The sequence below is a fragment of the Halyomorpha halys genome, unplaced genomic scaffold (assembly GCF_000696795.3).
Source record: "Halyomorpha halys isolate HHAL.00 unplaced genomic scaffold, Hhal_1.1 Scaffold570.1, whole genome shotgun sequence".
Classification (NCBI taxonomy): Eukaryota; Metazoa; Arthropoda; class Insecta; order Hemiptera; family Pentatomidae; genus Halyomorpha; species Halyomorpha halys.
The window spans coordinates 472,143-493,985 of NW_027113602.1; the positions used below are offsets into that span (position 1 = coordinate 472,143).

Consider the following 21,843-nt stretch of genomic DNA (forward strand, 5'->3'; position numbering starts at 1 on the left):
TCGAAACGTCAGCACAAATAAATAATTCTTTTTGTTTATTTGTGTTTTTTCTGCTGACCGTACCCCCCGACCTTCTTTTCCTCTTAAAACATTTTAAAAGTTAAGAACATCAAACTGTTCCTAAATTTGAGAATGACCCGTTAGTAAAAATTATATAATTTGTTCAAATAACCTATAAGGAATCTACTTTTTACAACGAATCAGAAAAGAATGATAGGGCAATACCAGTGTCTGGTTTTTAGTTTTCTTTACCAACGAGTGTATAAACGTTGAAAATATAGATTAAATAAATTAATAATAACTAGGATTTTACGAATCATTAAACCTAAATATAATCAACAGATGTAATAAAAATCTTTACAACTTTTTGTTATTAAGTTTATTAAACTGCTATCTCCAAGCGCTCTCTAACAGATAATCTATAAACCACAAATATAAGAGTAAGGGTTGACCGGTCTTCCCTATTTCACGGTTACTCCGACTGTTGTTGTTTGACAAATATGCCCATTTAATTTATTATTTCCAGATATAGTTCAATAAATATCTATTAAAATGTACTCCAAGAAGTTAACTTTCAGTTGTAGCTATTTGCTGCGAATTTTTTTCTTAGTCAGTTTGAAATCTGTCATTACCTTTTGTCAAGAAGAACCAAAGGCTGTTGAACTAGATTCCACTACATTTAGCAAAGAGATTGGGACTAGCAATTTTTTTATAATGTTTTTTGCCCCATGGTATGTACTTATTTTAATTTCTTAATTCTTATTTTTTTATTGAATGGCTTATTGTCTTCTTATTTGATATATTTTTGTCAGGTGTCCACACTGTCATAAGCTAAAAGATACTTGGGAAGAACTCGCTGAAATGTTGAATGAGCCTGGTAGTAGAGTGACAATAGGAAAAGTTGATTGCACTAAAGAAGGGACTCTTTGCACACAGCAACAAATCACTGGTTATCCTACGTAAGTTATCAATAAAGGATCTGAATTCTTTTATCTTCAATAAGTGTAATAAATACATTAAGTTTTTTGAATTTTTGGTAAGTACGCCTTAACAATCTAATTAATATTTACTTAAGAATGTAGAGATATTTCTTACATCTCGGTTTTGGTTCTGTTGGTGATTGAGTTTATTGTTGCAACAGATTTTCTGCTATTATAAATTATAGATGTGCCTTCACACATATATGATTTATTAGAGGGTATTCTATTATAATTAGTTATCTAATGTAAATATTTATTTACCATCGGAGCGGTTTAAAAACAGCCAATTATAATATAAAATGTTAATGATATTTCACTTAATGTTGTCCATTACTAATTGTTTGCTGCTAATTTTGTTTAAAAATACACCTGTTTTACACTTCACAGATCTTTTTTTAATTGTACACTCTAAGACTTGTGAATGTTTATTAAATATTTCACAATTGATGAAATGATTTTTTTTTTTATTAATTTAATTTAATACTGTTATATTCTTTTCAGGGTTCGACATGATAAATTTTTTCAAAGAAAATCATAAAATAATTATTATAATTTTAAAATCATGCTAGATTTGATAAAAAATAATGATCAGTCATTGAGTGATATGATATTACATTAAATAAATAGTTATGATTAAATTGTGATAAAAAACAAATGTTGATCCGAAAATAAAAATCTACTTATTATGAAATAATAATTAAACATTGGCGCGACAGTCCATGGAGGTCCAAGGTCTCACGTAATGTACTTAGGAAATACATTATGCGGCATTTTATGATGTGGTTTTCATAGGGTGGGTTTGTCACTCCCATGCCTATTTTTATGAGGATAACGGGCTTCATAAATCCCCAAGGGGAGGCTGTGAGTGAGTATTATATAATTGAAAAAATCCTGGATAGTGCCGGAGACTCTATCTCACAACCTTTGGGTTGGCAGAAGACGTGTTACCACACTACTACTGTCACCCCCATGAAATAGTTATATCTAGCATAAATATTGCATATTAATATATACATAACATCCATGTATATAGTCTCACTATTTGGAGCTGGGAGAGTTTAGTTTCCTTATCAGAATTTTTCCCAAGTGTTCAGGTGTCAACTGGTCAATTATTTTCTGTTTCACTGTAGCTGTGAGTCAAGACCTGCGGGTTGAGGAGCCCTCCGGGGTTTTCTGCTGGTTAGGTTTCAGCAGGTCCGATTTTTGTGTTCTATTCTCAATCTGGTTATGGCGACTTCCTCCCTGCAATCAGAATGATCTGACGAGGGCCTCCATTCCACATGGATTGCCCATGATATGATATATCATAAATGAGTGGAAGAATTATTTCTTGAATTGTCAGAATGGTCGCACCTTAACCTGGAATAGTCATATATTATAATTGTCTTTAGACAATTTATATATATACATTACTACAGTATTCATGGTTACTCATCCTTTACACAAGTACCTTATTTTTTAGGTAGATTTTTCTTATATATAAAACAGTTTATAAGTTCAATCTATGCAGTTGTTAATATTTACATATATTGTCAAGAATACATTACTGATATTGAAGCATACTTATTTATATATTTAGTTATTTAAAATAAATTGTTTTCATGATAAAAAAAAAACAACAACATAAATATATAATGTATAAGGAAATAAATAAATCAATACATCCCAAAAACAACCCATAGTATTTTATTTAATTTTTACTTAAAATTTTTTAATTTTATTTTTCAGCATTAAAATCCACCACAGATAAAGGTATGAGTGACAGCTATGTATGTGCACATTCATATCTTATTTACAAAAAGAAAAAAATATATTTATCAATTTCGGGTTATACTTAATTTTTACTGTGCAATTTTTTTTTTTTTTTTAGGATTATTTTGGAAAATAATTACTTTCCTATAATTTTTTTCTCTTTAAAATATTCAGTTAAACAGTAGAGTTATTGATCACCGAGTTTATTTATTATGCAAGCCTAAATTAAGAGAAAAATAAAATTAATGATTCACTGAATATTACTTATTAATCTGATTATGAGTATAAAGAATTGGCATGTTACCAGTTATTTTTCTTGTTTTTTTAGCAATTGCAAAGTATGGCAGTGCAATCAGGCTTTTTAAGAAATACTTAATTTATAACTGGTTCAAAAGTATGTAAACATAGTCTCTTAAGCTATGATACCTCATACATGTGGAAAAATTTACAATTGGTTTTTTATAAACTATCAACATAAAATATCAGTGAATCTAGAATAATATATATAAATATTCTAGAAACGTCTAGTCTAGTATCTGGTAGGATACAATACTGATAGAATTCTTTCGAAATGTTTCTTAAATACAGATTTTATCCTGAATTGCGAGTTTTCACAGCTTAGGTGATGTTATTTTATGTATTATATATAAATATATTTTTAAATATTTTGCTTCTGTTGTATTTAATATGGGCAATATAGTGATACTACTGTTTTCATTCAATTTGATTGTATTTCCTCTTTTTCAATTACCTTATATCTAATTTTTCCAAGATAGTTGCGGTCCTCATTAACCATGTAAATTGAAACTACTATACTATTTATAATTTGTTTTAATTTAGATTATTACAATATAAGATATGCTTGGAGTATGGTACAAGATTACTTAATTGTTGGTTAAGTACAAAACTTTAAAATATTTGAGTTCTATTTGGTTCTTATCTTTGATGTTTTAGTTGGAAGAATAAAGTAAAAATATAAATTAAACCATTATAAATTATTATAAAATAATAATTTTATCAAGCAGTACTTTAGGCGTGTTCGAGTAAATTGAATTAATTTCGAATTTTCAGATTGATGTACTACAAGAAAGGCGAAGTAACACCATCGAAGTACAGCGGAACCCGTGACTTGTCTTCCTTCGCCAACTATCTCAATGAACAGCTTGGTACGAATATAGTTGTAAGTCAACCTAACTCCTTACATCCCTCAAAGTTAATTTATTATAAACCTAAATCTTCCAAGATGATAAAAAAGTTTTGGAGACTTACTAAATTATGATTTTATGTTTTATTAAAGATTAATAAACTTTATAATATAATTAACCTAACCAGATATTATATTATCTAAAATGATTGATTTTATAGGCCTAAATTAGCACTTATTACTGTTTCTAATTTAGTTATGTGTTTCATTGCCGAATCATTGTTGGCTTCTTGATAATAAATTAATTACTAGTTTGAGACATCAAGATGATAAAAATGTAGGCGATTCAAGATTATTGTATGGCATTTATGTCCTCCGTCAGAGATTGGCTAAAATTAGCTATAGTTGAAACTATTTACCATCGATTCAACTCTATTCATTAATGAACTATTCATATATAAATATTTTATCCATGGCTATTTTAACTATAGCCAATTTTCGCCCTACTCTGTTCTCCTCGAGGAAGGCAGGAAAAGATGTTCTTAATATTAAATTGAGTAAACTGACATTCCAGTTAATCTTGTTCCTAATTGTATTAAAAGGATATATGCAAGAAAGCAGAGGAAGTTCCTGGATAGTGGCTATTCATTAGTTCATGTAAATAAAATTATGATTGTGAAAGATTGCATGAGAAATCACCTCTCTAAATCTTCATAATTACCTACTCGAAAATACTATGTGCCCATCGCAAATTCCTCTTCAGTTTTAAGGTTATATATCTCAATATATTGTATGTTATGAAGTTTCTGAATGGCTAGAAAGCATTAAAAGGACTCATGGTGAATAACCTTATTTTTATCAAGAATAATTGGTTTCCTTTTAAGATATTTATTGATACAGTGAATACATTTAAGTTATAATTGAATAATTTGTAAATTTTTTTTTAAAATCAGCAATTGCCTTGAGGTAAAAAATTAAGATCTGATTAAGAAGAATCGTTAGTAATGCATATATTTTCTCTTCTAGAACATTTGGGGATACTTTAAAAAAAACAAAAAAACATACATCTACAATCACTATAAAATATGATTACTATGCAATAAAATTATTATATAATACAGCTACTATTTAAAAAAAATAAGGTAAGAGATAAGAAGAAGAAAGATGAAAATTAAAATAATTTCAGAGACTTACTTGACTTAATGTAGACGTCTTTTACTGACATCCTTACGGATACTTGTAACAGACATCTACATCCAGTCAAGTGAGTCTCCGAGATTATTCCAATTTTCATCTTATCTCTTATCCCTATTCTTTCTTTAATTCTTTCCTTGTCCACTGTTCCTTACATATATTGATTTCTTCTGCTTATCACCTCTTTTAATTTTAATAAAAAAAGATTTTCTAGGTACGGTCAAAGAAAAAAACTGAAATAGTCATAAAACTATTTAATGTAAGCCAACATTTCGTCCCACATTGCAGGGCTTAAAAAAAACAACAAAGTACACAAATAGATAAAATTTAACTAAGGTGTGGCTAATTATGATTTAAAATTTGAATTTAAAATAGATGTACAGTGAAATGAAAAATTAAATAAGAATAACAAAAAGGTTTAAGACAATTAATAAAACAGAAATAGTAATAGATAACAAAAAAAAGAAATATAAAATACGGTATACCCTAAAAGATGGAAATAGGGAATAAGAATAAAGGAAGATAATGAAAAAATAGGATACCTACCTTACTGATTGCAGGCAAGCACAAAAAATGGAACTGAAGGTAGACAGTGAAGAGAAGTGGTGGGGATTGGTGGTTAACTAATTCGGCCGTGTGTAGCGGTGGAAGTTAAGCAACTGCCTCATTACTGAATCTGGCCTGTGAAGTTGGCTTTTTTCATTTCTGTATCGGTCCCACGAACTGAAAAAAAACTTGACCCTCTGCCATGATTAGAAAAGGTTGATAACCTCTAGATAACCCTCTTCCCTCCCCCCCGCTCCTGTATGTGAGAAAGGACTAGGAAGGGAATCATTAAAAAAGAAAATGGTGGAGGTTGGCAGTTAGCTAATACTTTACATTTGATAATGATGGAAAAGTAATGATAATATTAGCAAATTCAAAGAAAATATACAAAATAGGCTAATAAGGGGAAGAAATTAAATAGATATATGGATTAAATACAAAAAATTAAAAGAATATATATAATAAATATAATCACTGGGTCACATTAAATAGTTTTGTGACTATTTTGAGTTTTTTCTTTGACTGCATCTAAGCCATCTTCCTTTTATTGTTGCACAACGTCACTCAATGATCTTCCAGACTCTTTTATAATCTTAGTTTTACTACTTAACCCGTTTTGAGTTATATAACCTTAGATATCACTTTTTTATTTTGTTAATTTTACCTAAATATATTTATTCTGGGACGAGTCCCTTTAGAATAATACAGAGAAATAGACAGATGAGGGCTGAGAAGCCTCCGAGATACTTGAACAAAAATAAAAATAAATATAAATAGTCATTATAAAAAAATAATTATAAGTTGCTTTCTCACTTTAATCAGTTGGACAATAAAAATAAATAAAAAACAAAATTATGTAAAAATAATTAAGAATGATATAATAGTTTATATACATATTTACAATTTTACATATATTGTTATATACAGTTATATTGATTTACAATTTTATGGGGTCTGAATGAATAAGAAATGATTGAACAGGTGGGATTTAAAGGTAGGGAGTTATTGGAGCGACGGATGTTAGAAGGGATGGAATTTCATAGGAACGAGGATCGGATAATAAATGATCTATCGAAAGCAGCGGTTCGGTGTGGGCCCTTGTGTATAAATCTGAAGACTGGGAACGGGTATTGCGGGTACAAATAGAAGATTTGAATTGAAGGAGCTCGGAGATGTATGAAGGACAGCGGGATTGGATGACTTAGAAGATGAAGGATGCCAGGAAATACTTATAACAGTAGGAAGGATAAAGCCACTTCAACTCATAAAAACTGGAAACAGGCGTCCCTTGAGATCCCGAAGATATTACTATATCTTCTTATATGTAATATAAGATATATTACATTTTTAATTTCATTATCTACATAAAGCACTGTTGGATTTTTCATATATATATTTTTTTTTTTCCTTCATTAATATTTTTAATTCATATCTTTTGGGTAAATTCTTACTGTCTTTATTATATAAATTACCTTTTTATAGTAATATTTGTAACCTTTTTAATTTTCTTGTTATATTGTTTCTGTTTTTCATTTTTGTTTATGTATGTTATCTTGTTTTTTTGTTTTTTTTCCCTGATGAAGGCTGAAATGTTGGCATAACTAAAATAAGTTTATTTATATTAATTTCTGCTGACCGCACTCCTCTAACCATCTCCTGATGTTCTTTCTACAGTAAACCGAAAGCAACTCATGAAATAAATAGTAAATTATAAAAGTTGAAGTAGGAGGACAAGGGATACCTACTTCAACTTGAAATACCCCAGAAGAGAAAACATATGGATTAAGAACTGTTGTCTTTTAAATTCTTAATTTTGACCTTAAGGTTAATAAATAATAATGGTAAGTTTTTAAAAATATTTGAGACGATGAAACAAAGTAATAGATTATCTGTTGTATAACAACATCCTTGCTCCAGCAGTACAAATAATTTGTACTTCACAGGCAATATTACCTCAAATTCGCAACCAGCTCCCTCTTAATCTTCTGACCCTGTTCAGGGGGTTCAATGCTCAAATGGTGTGGATAGCATTGTAAAAATAAGGGCATTCAGTTTCTGTACATGAGCTCAATCTCGAATTATTTTTTTTATAAAGCTACATCCACGTGCTCATGCGAACAAAAGGAATAACTTCCATTGTGAGACATAAGGCCATGTTGAGTACTGCTACAAAAATTTATAAACATAAGAAAAATACATTGGAAACATTTATTTCTTCAGAAAAATCAACCTAATGGATATTACAAAAACCTACCGTATACGACACTACTCTAGAATAATAATTATGCTATATAAAACCTTAGTAGGACCATTACTCAAGTTTGGCTCTAAAGCCCGGACTTTACCTAAAACGGAAATTAAACCAAAAGTTGTCGATTCGAATCAGTAAATATTCAGTAGTCATACAATTTTTATTTTACTGTATTTAAAAATAAAACTTTAAGACAAGTTTACTTTTAACTAAACAAACTTTTTTACCCTATTACATTGATTACAGATTAATTTGGAATGCTCTCAATTGATCACAGCAAAATTGTGGTGTTTTTATAAAACATTTTAATTCCAATGAAAAAATTCTCAAGCACTTGTCCAAGATGGCGGGTGGCTTACTTATACACAATGAGAAAACTGTTGGCCTTTGTTATGACTTGAATCCGTAAAATGATTCCACTTCAACTGGTCAGGATCAACTTTTTTATATCTTGAGCGAGCGTTGTGGAAGTCTTGACAGGCCTGAACCATTCAAAACAGTACTCCTAATAATAGGGTAGGTTATAACCTACAACAATAGGTTATAACCCACAATAATAGAACATTGTATATAAGTAAGCACACTTTTACCCGCCATGTCGGAGTAGTGCTTGGGAACTGTTATTAAATTATGACTAGCTATGAATATAGTTATTTATAACTGTTACTTATCATTTAGAAACTTTATTCTATAATATAGAGTATATTTATAAATATATAATTTCTTGAGACTGGTTGTTATTTTATAAATAAAATAAATTGTATCCAAGTTAAGTCTTAAAACACGCTTATTTCTTCGAAAGTCCTACATTTCAGCCATCCTCAAGGAAAATCTATCAAATAACAGCTTGTATTATACATTAATTTTTAACAAACAACATTATTACTAATAAATATCATACCTTTAATATAAATTCACCACTCACATTAATAATATAAAACATTTTCTGCCTGGGTCACAATTTCAATTAAACTATCCTATGAAACAATAAAACATTAGAGAATCATATTAATTTATTATCATTTTAATATATTTATTAAATTAAATCCAATTACATAATTAAAACTTTTAATTACAAATCAACATAACACTGTTATCACTTTCTTATCACAACAATATTTGTAACCTTCCTTACACTTAGGTGGGCCATATAATTTATTTATTTCAAACTATATTTTGGTTAAAATTCTTATTTATTTTATTATTAAATTCAACACTTATAAACATTTTACACATTTATTTCATAAATTAATTTTTCTTAAAATTTCTGCATAGTGTTGGTTGAAATTTTGCATGTCTGGTTTAAAATTCACTGTTTTATTAATGTCCGTGACCTGAGTGTAAAGATGGTTGTGATAATAGTGTCGAGATGATTTGTAATTAAAAGTTTTAAAATTTAATGTGAATATTGACAAAATAGGTAATCGGACATAAGCTAAGGAAAGCTTATTAATAAATTAATATGATTACCTGATGTTTTATTGTCTCATAGGGTAATTTGATTAAAATTGATGACCTGGGCAGACATTTTTTAAAATTATTCATGTGAATTGTAAATTTGTATTTAAGGTATAATATTTATTAGTAATAATGTTGTATGTTAAAATTGTTAATTATAGATGTACAATAAAATCTGTTATTCACTAGAGTATCCTTGAGGATGGACGAATTGGCTGAAACGGACTTTTGAAGAAATAAACAGTGTATTAAGTGTTTTTTTGTTTACTTACCTTAATTTATTTAAATAGCTTCATTTTATGTTAAATCCATGTAATTTCACTCATTTTAGTACGCTTATTTTCTACAGTACAAACTCGATAGTCCGACATTTGTTAATCCAACACTTTCAGTAATCCGATAAGCTTATGATGACGTAGGATAGAACATTTTGCCTTTTCTTAGTGTTAGAAGTGGAAGAGATTGAATTATTTTTCTGTTAGTTGTTTGCCGACTAGTTCAACAATTCCTTTAACAGTTATTAAGTTTTTTTAGTAAAGAATCGCGAATAAATTAAATTTATTATTGCATTATTTCGACTTTAATTCATTATTTTGTATTAATTTAATGGGTGTCTTAATAGTTCACAGTATTTATTACGGCAAAGTTGTAGAATTATTGAGATTGGACTGTGTTATTGATCACTGAGTCGGAAAAATAAAATAAAGAGGTCAGTGATTAGTGGCACAAACTCAGTTCGAGTCAGCAGTAATCTTATTGCTTAATATTATTACTAAGATAAGCCATTGTTTATGTAATAAAGTATAAAATAGGTTAAGTTATTACAGTCTATTAATTTCACATAATAATAGATAGGCTCTATCAATTTTATTTATTTATTTGTTATTATTTAAAAGTGTGTTATGTAGCGGTTAGGTTTTACTGATCATAAAATATGTAGAGCCATCGGTGTAGAATTAAGTGTTTTCAGTTGTTAAAATATTAAAAGATAACATTGATATCATAAAGCATATCTATCAGTTGAAACAGTCAGAGTTGAAATGTTCCCAATTAATGACCAAAGACTAGATTTTTATGTAATGTTTAATTAGCCTCTTATTTTTATTACCCTGTTGTCTGAATATTTTTCTGGATTTTATTACATTTAGACAACACAAAACTCAATATTATTAATTCAACCAATATTGTTCAGCTTTTTATTGCTACCAGCTGCCTTAATTATAAAGTAACAGGTTAACTAAAATGAGAAAGAAAAAAAAGAGTAAACAAATTGTGCCAGTCTTGCGACCAACTGACAGAAGTGAAACTTATAGAAATAAAATAATGAATTAAAATTTCATTTAATAGTAAATTAACACAAACTTTGTTCATTTTCATATACATTCATATATTTTAAATCCTTTTTAGCCATACTGTAGTATACTTTTATTTTATGTAATATATTCTCTTAGTTTGATTGTAATAACTATCAAGGGATCTCGCTCCTTCCTGTTTGTTATAAAATATTTACGTTTATCTTAACTAGTTGAATCATGGAATAATACGCTGAAGAAATTATCGGGGACTACCAATGTAGTTTTAGACAAAATCATTCAACTATTGACCAAATTTTTCCATTACATCAAATATTGTAGAAAAAGTTGGAATACAACGGAGTAGTTCATCAGCTTTATATATATTTCCAAAAGGCTTACGATTCTATTGACCACCAGAAGCTGTATAATATTTTGCTTGAACAGGGAATACCAAAGAAGTTAGTAAATCTCGTACAAATGTGCATGACCAAAATTTTTAATGAGGTACGAATTGGTAATCATTATTCTGAGAAATTCGAGAACCGGTCGGGTTTTAAACAAGGCACTTCTTTATCTCCTATCTTATTTAATCTAGCACTAAAATACGTCATTAAATGTTTGATGAATACCGAAATGGGTTTAACTTTAGGTGGTAAATTACCAGTGCTCGGGTATGCTGATGATTTGGTATTATTGGGTGAGGACAAGGAAACTATAGAACTAAATACAACCACCCTAATAAACTCCAGTAAGGAACTAGGTCTTGAAATAAATACAGATAAAACAAAATATATGGTTAGTAGTAGAAACACGAGCAATCTCCTTGATGTAGCTATAGGAGGAAATACGTTTGAACAGATAGATAGGTTTAAATATTTAGGCTCTACTAGTAACTAGAAAAAACAAAATTGATGAGGAAATAAAAGCAAGGTTGAAGGTGGGAAATGCTTCTTATTTTTCAATTTCGAAACTGCTTAGCTCGCGCCTTCTATGCAAAAACTTAAAAATTAGAATTTATAAAACTATTATCCTTCTCACTGTTCTTTATGAATGCGAGATGTGGCCTCTTACACTAAGGGATGAACAGCGCTCTAAGGTTTTTGAAAATAGGGTATTATGTAAAATTTTCGTAAAAATTAAACTTTAATTTTGGCGAATGTGACAAATTTTTTTTTTTTTAATCTTGTACTAGACGTATTTCCTTAGATTTTAACATAGACTGGGGCTAATTTGTGACAGCCCTATTAGCTTTGAGGCAGTATGTTGGGAGACCGTAGTAAAGTCTACAGTACTATCTTTGGGGTATGTTTAATTCAAAATAAAATCAAAACTTTTTCTTGTCATATCATCCACTAATAAAGCAAAGCAGTGATATAAGTTTTAAAAATTTAATGTAAGAAAATACATTATAAATGTAATGTGGGAGTTTGTAGTTCATGGTTAAAGCACCGTGCTTCAAAATCCAAGGACCCGGCTTCGAATTCGGCTATGGTAGATAATTATTTTCTGTTCCACTGTAGCCGTGAGTTCAGGAGATCTTCAGTGGGCATTCAGTCCCAAGGTGCATTAATTGGGTAAAAATATGGCAGTCGAACAAATCATGACTTTTGCTCATTGACTCTTTAGTCATGTATCGTGTAGTAACTTGTGAACTGTTATTGATAAATTAAATTAAAAATTAGTTTTATCTACAAACATTTTGTAACTCTTCTATACTATAAGTAAAATACGATTTTTTCAGTTTTATTATTTATAATGGTAACAAATTGATTATTATTATTTTGTTTAAGGAACAGGGCATTGGAGAAGTACGCCCATCAGGCCCAGTCGACCTCACAGATGAGACGTACTCTGATCACTTGTCTAAAGGAAAGCACTTTGTCAAATTTTATGCTCCTTGGTGTGGACATTGTCAGGTATTATTTAAATTTTAATTTATCAATATTCTTATAGTAGCGATATTCTTATAGTAGTAATATAATTATTAATATATAACCATAATATATAACCATAATCCATAATTTGTTAATTATTTATTTGTTGTGCCTCAAGTGATGGAGAGTAGAATTTTTCATTACGTTTTCAATGTGTACTTGTCCGAAAAATGTGCCAATATTGATATTTTTTTATTTTGGAAACTTTTTCTTCTGATATCATTTTTCGAAAAAAAAAATTAACAGCTTCCAATTAATTGCCTTGGCCCTTTAAGTTGTGGAAAATTTGAACATTCTGCAAAAGGAAAATTCCACAAATTCAATTGACCTTAAGAATAGTTGAACTATTTTTTTCCTGGAAAAAATTTAAAAAAAAACAGAGAAAACACTTTTACAAAGGAATTCTTACATAAATAAATGAATCTATATATAAAAACTCAAATTTAAGACCATTTGAAATTATGGATTAGATAAAGAGTCAATTATACTTATTTCGGCATTCCAGCTATATTCATTGTCTTTTGGGGCAACTCCATTTTTCATTTTTCTTATTTCAAACCCAAAATCACTTGGAAAGTACTCTAATTCATTTAAACAATTTTTTAATATGACTTTCATTGGACACTTCAGGTGTATTCTTTCCAATTTTTCAAGAATTGTGTAGATACTGCTTGCTTCCGCTGACTGAAGTACTGTACAGAGCTTAACACTGCCATAGTACCTCCAAATCCTATTTATACAAACCATTTTTGTCCATAAAAAACAACATAATTTTTCTTCTACCACGGTTATACTTATAAAACAGCCAATATATCAATCATATTTTTCCATATATTACAAATTATCACTTCCAATACGTGATTCAGATTAAATATTTCATTAATTTGAAGTCATCATTTTTATATTTTTCTTATTTTATTGATATTAATCTCAATTTCAGAGCCTCTCGCCTACGTGGGAGAATGTTGGAATAACGTTTGCTCCCCATGAATCAGTTACCATTGGTAAGGTTGATTGTACCGTTCATAAGGAAGCCTGTCGTACTTATGACATAAAATCTTATCCCACTCTATTATGGATTGAAGATGGCCAGAAGGTAAGTTTTATAACATTTCCTTCTAGTGAAGTAAAATTAAAAATATATATGTATATATAGTTGACCGTAAAGATTTAATTATAAGTAGATGGTGAGGGTTGCGGTCAAAAAAAGAAGAACAAATAATTTAAACTATTTGTTCTTCCTATTTTGACTGCAATCCTCACCATCTATTTATAAATAAAATTAAAAATGATTCATTCAATGTCATCAATTAGAAACACTACAGAAACTTTTTTAATATTTAGATAAGGATTGGAAAATGTTGACCGGTAAATCTTTGTGGTAATGATGGATGGACATAGTGTAAATGTTTTTTTGTTTTTTTGTGGTGTATTTATTTTAGGTATATTTTTTTCAAGTATTACTTCCACTATTTTGAGCTTGAAAATGTGAAATGCTCTGCCTTTATAAATTGTTTTGAAAACAAGATAACTATCCAAAATAATCATGTTGAGACAATAAATAAAACTCCTTTTTATACACCTTCTGATAACATCAGATAATATGAAATTTGCTGAGAAGTTGATCGCCTCTGTCAACTTGATCGCCCATATTTTTTTATTATAGTGTGAAGCAACTGTAGACTTAACAATATTTTTTTTAGTTTTGTTTCCCTATATCAGAAAACTCTAGGTTATGCATTATTTGTAACATGTTGACATATTTTTTTGTCTTTCCACTTTATTGCAGAAATATTTTTAGATTGTAGTATAGTTGTTTCACCTCAATTTTTTTTTCCTCCCACTTGCTCTCACTTTTATTACTATCGCTACTATTAGAAGAAATTGTCTGCATTTTCTAGGTCTAATTACCTCTTCACTGTTGTCGGAAACATAGCCGTTCATTTGTTTTTTTTCTTAGTTATTTTGCCCTGAAACTACTTGCAATCACCCCTTTTCATTGAGTGCTTTCCAAATGTGCATGGGTATAATATTTGGTAATAAATGCCTAAGTGAAATGCACGCATATAACCCTCTGGTGATAGTTACCGGTTGTTATTAGCTTATATAATAATTTGATAATTTTATAGATTATTATTATTTAATTTATAAATTATTAGCTTATATAAATGATTTTTACTTCACCATTTAGGTATAATGTTTTGTTATTAGCTTATATAATAGTTTGTAGATTGTTAGATTTTATTGTTATTATTTATTATTTTATTAATAAGATTGTTATTATTTACTTATTATTACAATGATTGTTAAATTATGTACTTTACAGGCTAACTCTATTTGTACGGGAGTTGCCCCATAAACTAATAAATTATTATTATTATTTAAAAAAAAAACTTATTAAAAATTTACTATATTATATATTTTGGTTTGATAAATGTTTGACCACTTTTTAGCCCGATAAGGTTGCCATGGATTTTTTATTAGCCCAATAAGGTTGCCATGAATTTTTTATTAGCCCAATAAGGTTGCCATGAATTTTTTTTAGCCTGATAAGGTTGCCACAAATTTTTTTTTTCTTAGTCCAGTAAGGTTGCCAACAGTTTTTTTTTTAGCCCGACTACTGCTGTATACTATTTACACTTTTCATGTTATTATTTACTAAGTTATGAGAAGCCAAAATAAATAGTCAGTTTATAACAAACAAAAATCTTATAAATAGTATATTTGATTAGAAAGACATGTAATGACTTTTATATTATTATTACCTAATATAATTTCATGTTAATTTGTTTCAGATTGAAAAATATCAGGGCCCAAGAACTACAGATGAGCTAGAAGCTTTTGTCCTTAAGAGGCTTTCAGACACAGCAGAGAAGGTACCATTAGAAGCTTCCCTGGAGGAACCTCCTTCAATAGTTGCCCTGTCCGGCACATCCTTTAAGGAAGATATTGCCAAAGGATTCACTTTTGTCAAATATTTCGCTCCTTGGTAAGTATTATATAGATATTATTAATTTTATTTTGTTTACTTAAAGCGAATAGCAAAGTGATAAAAATCCCTCTACTCCTTTATTTTCCATGATTGGTTAGGTATTAATTTTAATTTAATTTAAAGTATAAATATTATAAGTGGATAGCAATCATATGAATAATATTTTTAAGTTCGTAAATACTTGATTATTTTTATTAACATTTTATCTGAGTTCAGAAAATTCTATTATCTGAACTTCAGCTAATATGAATCAAGTGATAATGTTCAAATATCTTAAAAGGTGCCCTATCATAGCTTTGTCCACTCTCATAAATCAAGAACATTCAAAATGATTTGATTGTTGGATTCTCAATTCTGGAAAACTCTATGCATATGATTGGACATGGAAGTAACATTCTATTTAAAGATTCTCTCTGACATTCTGAGGCGTTAATTTTACCCACTCTGGACAAAGTACGAGGGTAGTTTAAAAAATGTTCTCGGAATGTGTCTAAACCTCGATGGAACTGCTTTTATTTTTCAACATAGTCTCCCTGTAGACTAATGCATTTGGTCCAGCGATGTTCCAATGCCTTGATCCCATCTCGAAAATGAGATTCCTCCATACCTGCAAAATACCTCTCCAATTCAGCTGTCAGTTCTTCCGTTATAGGAAATCTCCGTCCACCTAGGAAAATTTTCAGCTTGGGGAAGAAATGAAAGTCTGATGGTGCCAAATAAGGTGGATTTGGCAACAATTCATACCTCAAAATATAAGAAGATGGTCAGGGTTTCAGTCAAAAAAGATCAAATAGTTTTTAACTATTTAATGTCCGATATTTCGGCCCACTTTGCAGGGCTTCATCAGGGCTAAAAAGATACAAAAACAACTAAGAACATTAAAACAATAAGGTAAATTAAGGTAGGATACATATGTAAAAATTAAGTGATAAAATAATTATATATAAATAAAAGGAAGGAAGGCATAAAATAGCATTAATATAAAATAAACAATGATAAGAATAAAAAATTGTAACAGTCTTAAGAATAGAAATTAAAAATTACATAATGTTAAAAAAGTACAGATGTATATAAAACAAAAAAAACAAAACAGAAAAGTAGATGTGGGAACACAAACTTTTAACACACTAACTGACGGAGGATGAAGAAGAAAGTTAAGATTAAATAATAAAGGATGCGAAAGAATAAATATAAATAAAATTAATAATGATGATATCAAATGATGATAAATGAGCAAAGAACAAATCAGGATCACCTAGCTGTTATTTCTGCTTAACCTAACCTATCGCTTTGAATAGGTAGGTGCTCCTGATTTGTTATTTGCAATTTTATTTTATTTGTTTATTTTTTTTCTCTCTGAATGATGGTTGTTATCTCCTTTTGTTTTTATAGCCCTGATGAAGATCTGAAAATCAGGTCGAAACGGCGGCACAAATAAATAATCTTTTGTTTATTTGTGTTTTTTCAGCTGACCGCTCTCCCTACCATCTTCTGCTCTTAAATATTTTATTTTATTTATTTTTTTTTTATATTTGTGTTTATTCTATTACTCATCATTGAAATTTTCTTCCACACCTTTCATTATGTTTATTTCTATATTTACTTGAATACTCTGTTTTTTTTTTATTAATTTATCATTTGTTTGGTATAATTCTTACCTCTAAAATATATTTTATCGACTATATGTGTCAACCTTTATCTACTTAAATTATTGTTATGTATATTTCCAAGTTTGTTTATTATTTTATTTTTATTATTATTTGAATTAAGGTTGTTATCTCGTTCTGTTTTTCAGCCCTAATGAAGTCCTAAAATTCAGGTCGAAACGGCACAAATAAATTAAGTTTTACTTATTTGTGTACCTTTACTGACCACACCCCCGACCATCTTAAATTTTTGTTTATCCTCAATAATTCCAATTTATTTCATTATAAATGCCACAGGTGCGGACATTGTAAACGCCTGGCACCAACATGGCAAGACCTTGGAAATAAGTTTGAAGCCGAAGATAAGGTACAGATTGCCGAAGTCGACTGTACTCGTGAGGACAACAGGCAGCTTTGTGATGACCAAGAGGTTTGTAGAATCTATTTATTTATTTCAATTTTTTCCTCTTTTTTTTTTTTTTTTTTTTTTTTTTTTTTTTTTTTTTTTTTTTTTGTGGTTGTTTTGGTGGTTTTTTTATTATTGAACTACATCTGGACAAACGACTGACATGGAACCCTCATACAAGACTAAAGAGACAAGAAACTGCTCGTCGATTCTGACTATTACAACATTTACTAGACAAATGGTCTAAATTTCCAATCCTATAAGGCCTATCTGGACATACGAAGTTGAGCTTTGGGGCTCCACTAAACCATCAAATTCCTCCCGAATCCAATCTTTACAGTCCAAAATCCTTAATGCTCCTTACTTTGTCACAAATCAAGTAATCCATCAGGACCTCAATGTTCCATATGTTGCCGATTTGGCCTGAACAAGATACCAATCCTTCCATGATAAACTTCCCAACCACCCAAACCAACTCGTTTCTAACCTGGCTTCTTCTTCATTACCTCATAATCCTCCTCTCGTCTGAAAAGAAGATGGTCTCGAGATCTTTCCCTCTAGAAATGTTATTGGAGTTCTATCAGTATGTTCTCCACATGTATGTATCATGTCATTATGTCACCTACAGCAAATTCACTTGTTGTATATATGTAAATACAGTTGTAAATAACAATAAATAAATTATTAAATTAATAAAAAATTAATTATTGGATTTGTCTAGTGTGAAAGACTCTAAATTTTTAGAATATTTTATTATCTCTGACCCCTTACTAAAATGAAAGTGCTTGTATCCATCAGAGGAATGATTTCATCAGTAGTGAAAGGTATAGTCTTGTCAATTTTTTTTTTTAGCTTTACTTGAATATTACTCACCGGTAATACGTGGACTGAGGTGGCACCGTGGTAAGGCACAATGCTACTAACTTCAAGGACTCAGGTTCGGATCCAGCTGGACAGATAATTAATTTATGTTAAACCGTAGCCCTGAGTCATCCCCCTGATGTCTCCTGGGGTCCACCCAGCCTCATAAAGTGTGTACCCTTAATTGAGTAAAAATCTGGCAGTCGAGTGTGCTTCTGACCAAATCACCTCCTTGCACACTGCTGGTCTAATAACAGCATTCATTTCAAAGCATTGCACCCTTACTCTTCATGGGTTATCAACATTATGTACAATTTTATAAATCTGTCTATATTATTATTATTATTTTTTTTTAATAAATGCATTATTTACTAGTTGAGGATTGTTGCATCATGTAAAAAAATATATGTTGTTATGTACCTTTGGGTTGATATTTCAGCTTCATATATCATTATAATTTTTACTGATAAGGTTTTTTATAGGAATCCTGTTCAGACAGTTTGAAATTTCTTATTTATAAAAATTCCGACCTATATTTCTTGAAAAATAGGTTGATAAACGAAAATATATTGTAATAATTTTTTTAATATTATTAAAAATAAAATAGAAAGAATCTTTGCTCGTTTTATAACTTTTTTCAAATATAAAGGATAATTTGGTTTCAAATTAAGAACTTTATTATAAAATAGATAATATAATTTTATTATACAAAAAGACTCTTAATCTCAGGGCGTATTGTTGCTAGGCAATCAGAATACAAACACTTTTACTATTAACTTAATTAAATTAATATCTCTGTTACAATTGTATTTAAATTTAGTTATAATCAAACTAACCGAGTTCACAATCTTCTTTGTTTCGTTGATTCCTTGGTGTCTTCTTTTTTCTAATTGTTCTGTCCTAGCGTCCAAAATGGCTTCATTCTTGACAGAAATTGATGAGGACCTCCTCATCCTGAAGACATCCTTTCTCTTCTCTCTCCAAAAAACAATGATCCCTCCAAAACCAAAACCTGCCTTGAGGTTACATGTAAACATCGATTGTCGCACAACAGTTAGGGATTTTTCCAAATGATTTACTTTCTGAATATTATTCATTAGCACTATTTCTTGATTTCTATTTTTCCTTTAATTTTCTATATTTTCAATTATGAGGGGACGAGGACGAAGTTATTATAAACAATGAAACTTGGTTAGCTTGCTTTTTGGATAAACAAAACAAATGAATATTAAAATGATACATAAAATAAAACATATTAATTACCCTTTATACATCAAAATATATTATTTACTCAAAAAGAGCATATTACAATATTTTGACAAGGGCAGAACAGCCTGCCACTTTTTAATAACATTGTAGCTGTGATATTATGAATAAATTATCCTAGAGAATGGCGGAAACCTAGGAGTGGAGTAATAAGAAAATACACATGTTGATACTAAATGAATATTTTTTATTATAATTGATTATCATATATTGTTCAGTTCTTTCCGATGCCTGTTTGTAGGCATGTGATGATTGAGCGAGTGGCTAAGCCAATTTTTATTTATTCAGCTAGATAACGTGAATGTTTTGAAACAGGTTAAGCTCAAGATTCTGAAAATGATTGAATAAAATGTGTTTAGTCTGTCCGTTTGTGCTTATGTAACAATAAGATTTCACCAACTCATAAGTTTTATTGCTCAAATTACATTGTATTATTCCAAGAATGTTCAGAACAATTTGAGCTCAAAATATTGTAATAAATTTGTTTAGTCTGCATTTTTTAAAATATGTAACATTTTTTTAGCTAACGTCTCAACTGATTTAAATTTTCATGTCAGAAACTATTCAGACCCACAGGTTACCACAAGAAATTTGAGCATATCACATATATACATCAAATGAATTAAAAAGAAGAAAACATCTAATTTAATGCATAAGTTATCATATAAGTGAAATAGTTATTAATTCTTTTCTTTATGAAATCTACACAAAATTCTAGTATATCTAAAAGATTAATTTAATATTCATAATTTTTGTTTCAGATCGGAGGGTTTCCTACGTTAGTTTTATACAAGAGTGGAAAGAAAGTTGACAAATATTCTGGTTCAAGAGCTCTCATGGATCTTTACGACTTTGTGATGAAGCATGTTGATCAAGGTCACGATGAGCTGTGATTTGTCACGATTAATTTTTCTTTTAAATTATCAAGTCATTTTTCAAACATACACATTTACCTACTCATTATTAGTAAGATAGTAAGATATTAAACAAAAAAAAAAAATTGTTTAAAACTCATGCATTCTGACGCATAAACATGTAGCAACTCTGTACTTAAATGCCTAAATGAATTTTTCCCCATGATTATTAATTAAATAGACTGTAGTTATAAAATGTTGATATGAGTAAATATAGCCGCGTAAATATATCTGCGTAAGACTGTGATGTATTAACGTAACTGTTACTTCAGAGAAGTATTTCCTATCTTTAAGGTAAATCTCCTAATTCAATCCATTTTAGGATATTGATGTTATTTATTAGTTGTATTTAAACAAATGTTTTGTAAAAAATACTTATATAAAACTCTTCGTCATCTTGTTCAGTTTTGATTCAAACACTCTTATGGATTATAGTTACCATAAAGTACTATAATTTTTAAGAATTTATTATTAAAGAATAAAACTTTAATAGAAACGAATCTATGGTTGTAATTTTATTACATCATCCTTTCCTTTTTTTATTGTGAATATTATAATTACACATCTTTTACAGTTATAACTTTTTGTAGTGTGGTATTTTAATTGATTCTTAAAATGATCCAAGACATTTGTAATGGTCCATGAGATGTAATATAAATAAACATCAGTGGGAGAAGTTAGTTTAGTCCTAACATCTTCTTATCTTAATATGTCCTCAAGATATAAGTTTTCATAATTAGTTTTGCAAGAAAACCACCTTTTCCTTCCAAAAAAAAATACAAATTTCTACACTGCAACTTAATGTTTTTCAACTTGTCACTATTTTTGGAATCTATAGATAAGAAAATATCACTTAAGACAAAGTAAACATATTCCTCTGTTTTTTTTTATCTCTTATTTCATTTTCATTTGTCAACATTTCATAAAATTTTAACATAACTAGGTAAAAATATAATGTAGATATTTGACAAGGAAACTAAAGAAACGTTATTGTAATCTTGATAGTGGGTAAAAGCCCTTGAAACACGAACAAGTGAAAAGGAAATAATGAATTCACAAAAATTAATATTTATAATCATAAAATTCTTTCTTGAGAATGGCAATTTTTTACTAAATAATTCAAAACATTATCCAAATTATAGTCTCAAAACTTTTATTGTTTTTACACGTCCAACGTTTCGGCCAATTCGGCCATCTTCAGGGA

The 21,843-nt window shown here is 29.2% G+C and overlaps 2 protein-coding genes across 2 annotated transcripts in view; one reads left to right on the forward strand and one right to left on the reverse strand.

The window, feature by feature from the left end:
* The window catches only part of LOC106684318 (programmed cell death protein 2-like), a 34,530-nt gene extending 33,195 nt beyond the window's left edge, over window positions 1-1,335 (reverse strand). The window contains exon 1 of the mRNA XM_014426320.3: window positions 1,242-1,335. The gene's annotated coding sequence lies outside the window, so the exon portion shown is untranslated. The remainder of the gene's footprint in view (window positions 1-1,241) is intronic.
* prtp (pretaporter) lies at window positions 417-21,139 on the forward strand. Its single transcript, XM_014426316.2, has 8 exons — window positions 417-731; window positions 813-959; window positions 3,804-3,912; window positions 12,411-12,536; window positions 13,495-13,650; window positions 15,350-15,543; window positions 17,490-17,622; window positions 20,487-21,139. Exons 1-8 carry the CDS (start codon window positions 553-555, stop codon window positions 20,616-20,618), a joined length of 1,176 nt encoding a protein of 391 aa, XP_014281802.1. The 5' UTR covers window positions 417-552; the 3' UTR covers window positions 20,619-21,139.
* The last annotated feature ends 704 nt before the right edge of the window (window positions 21,140-21,843 follow it).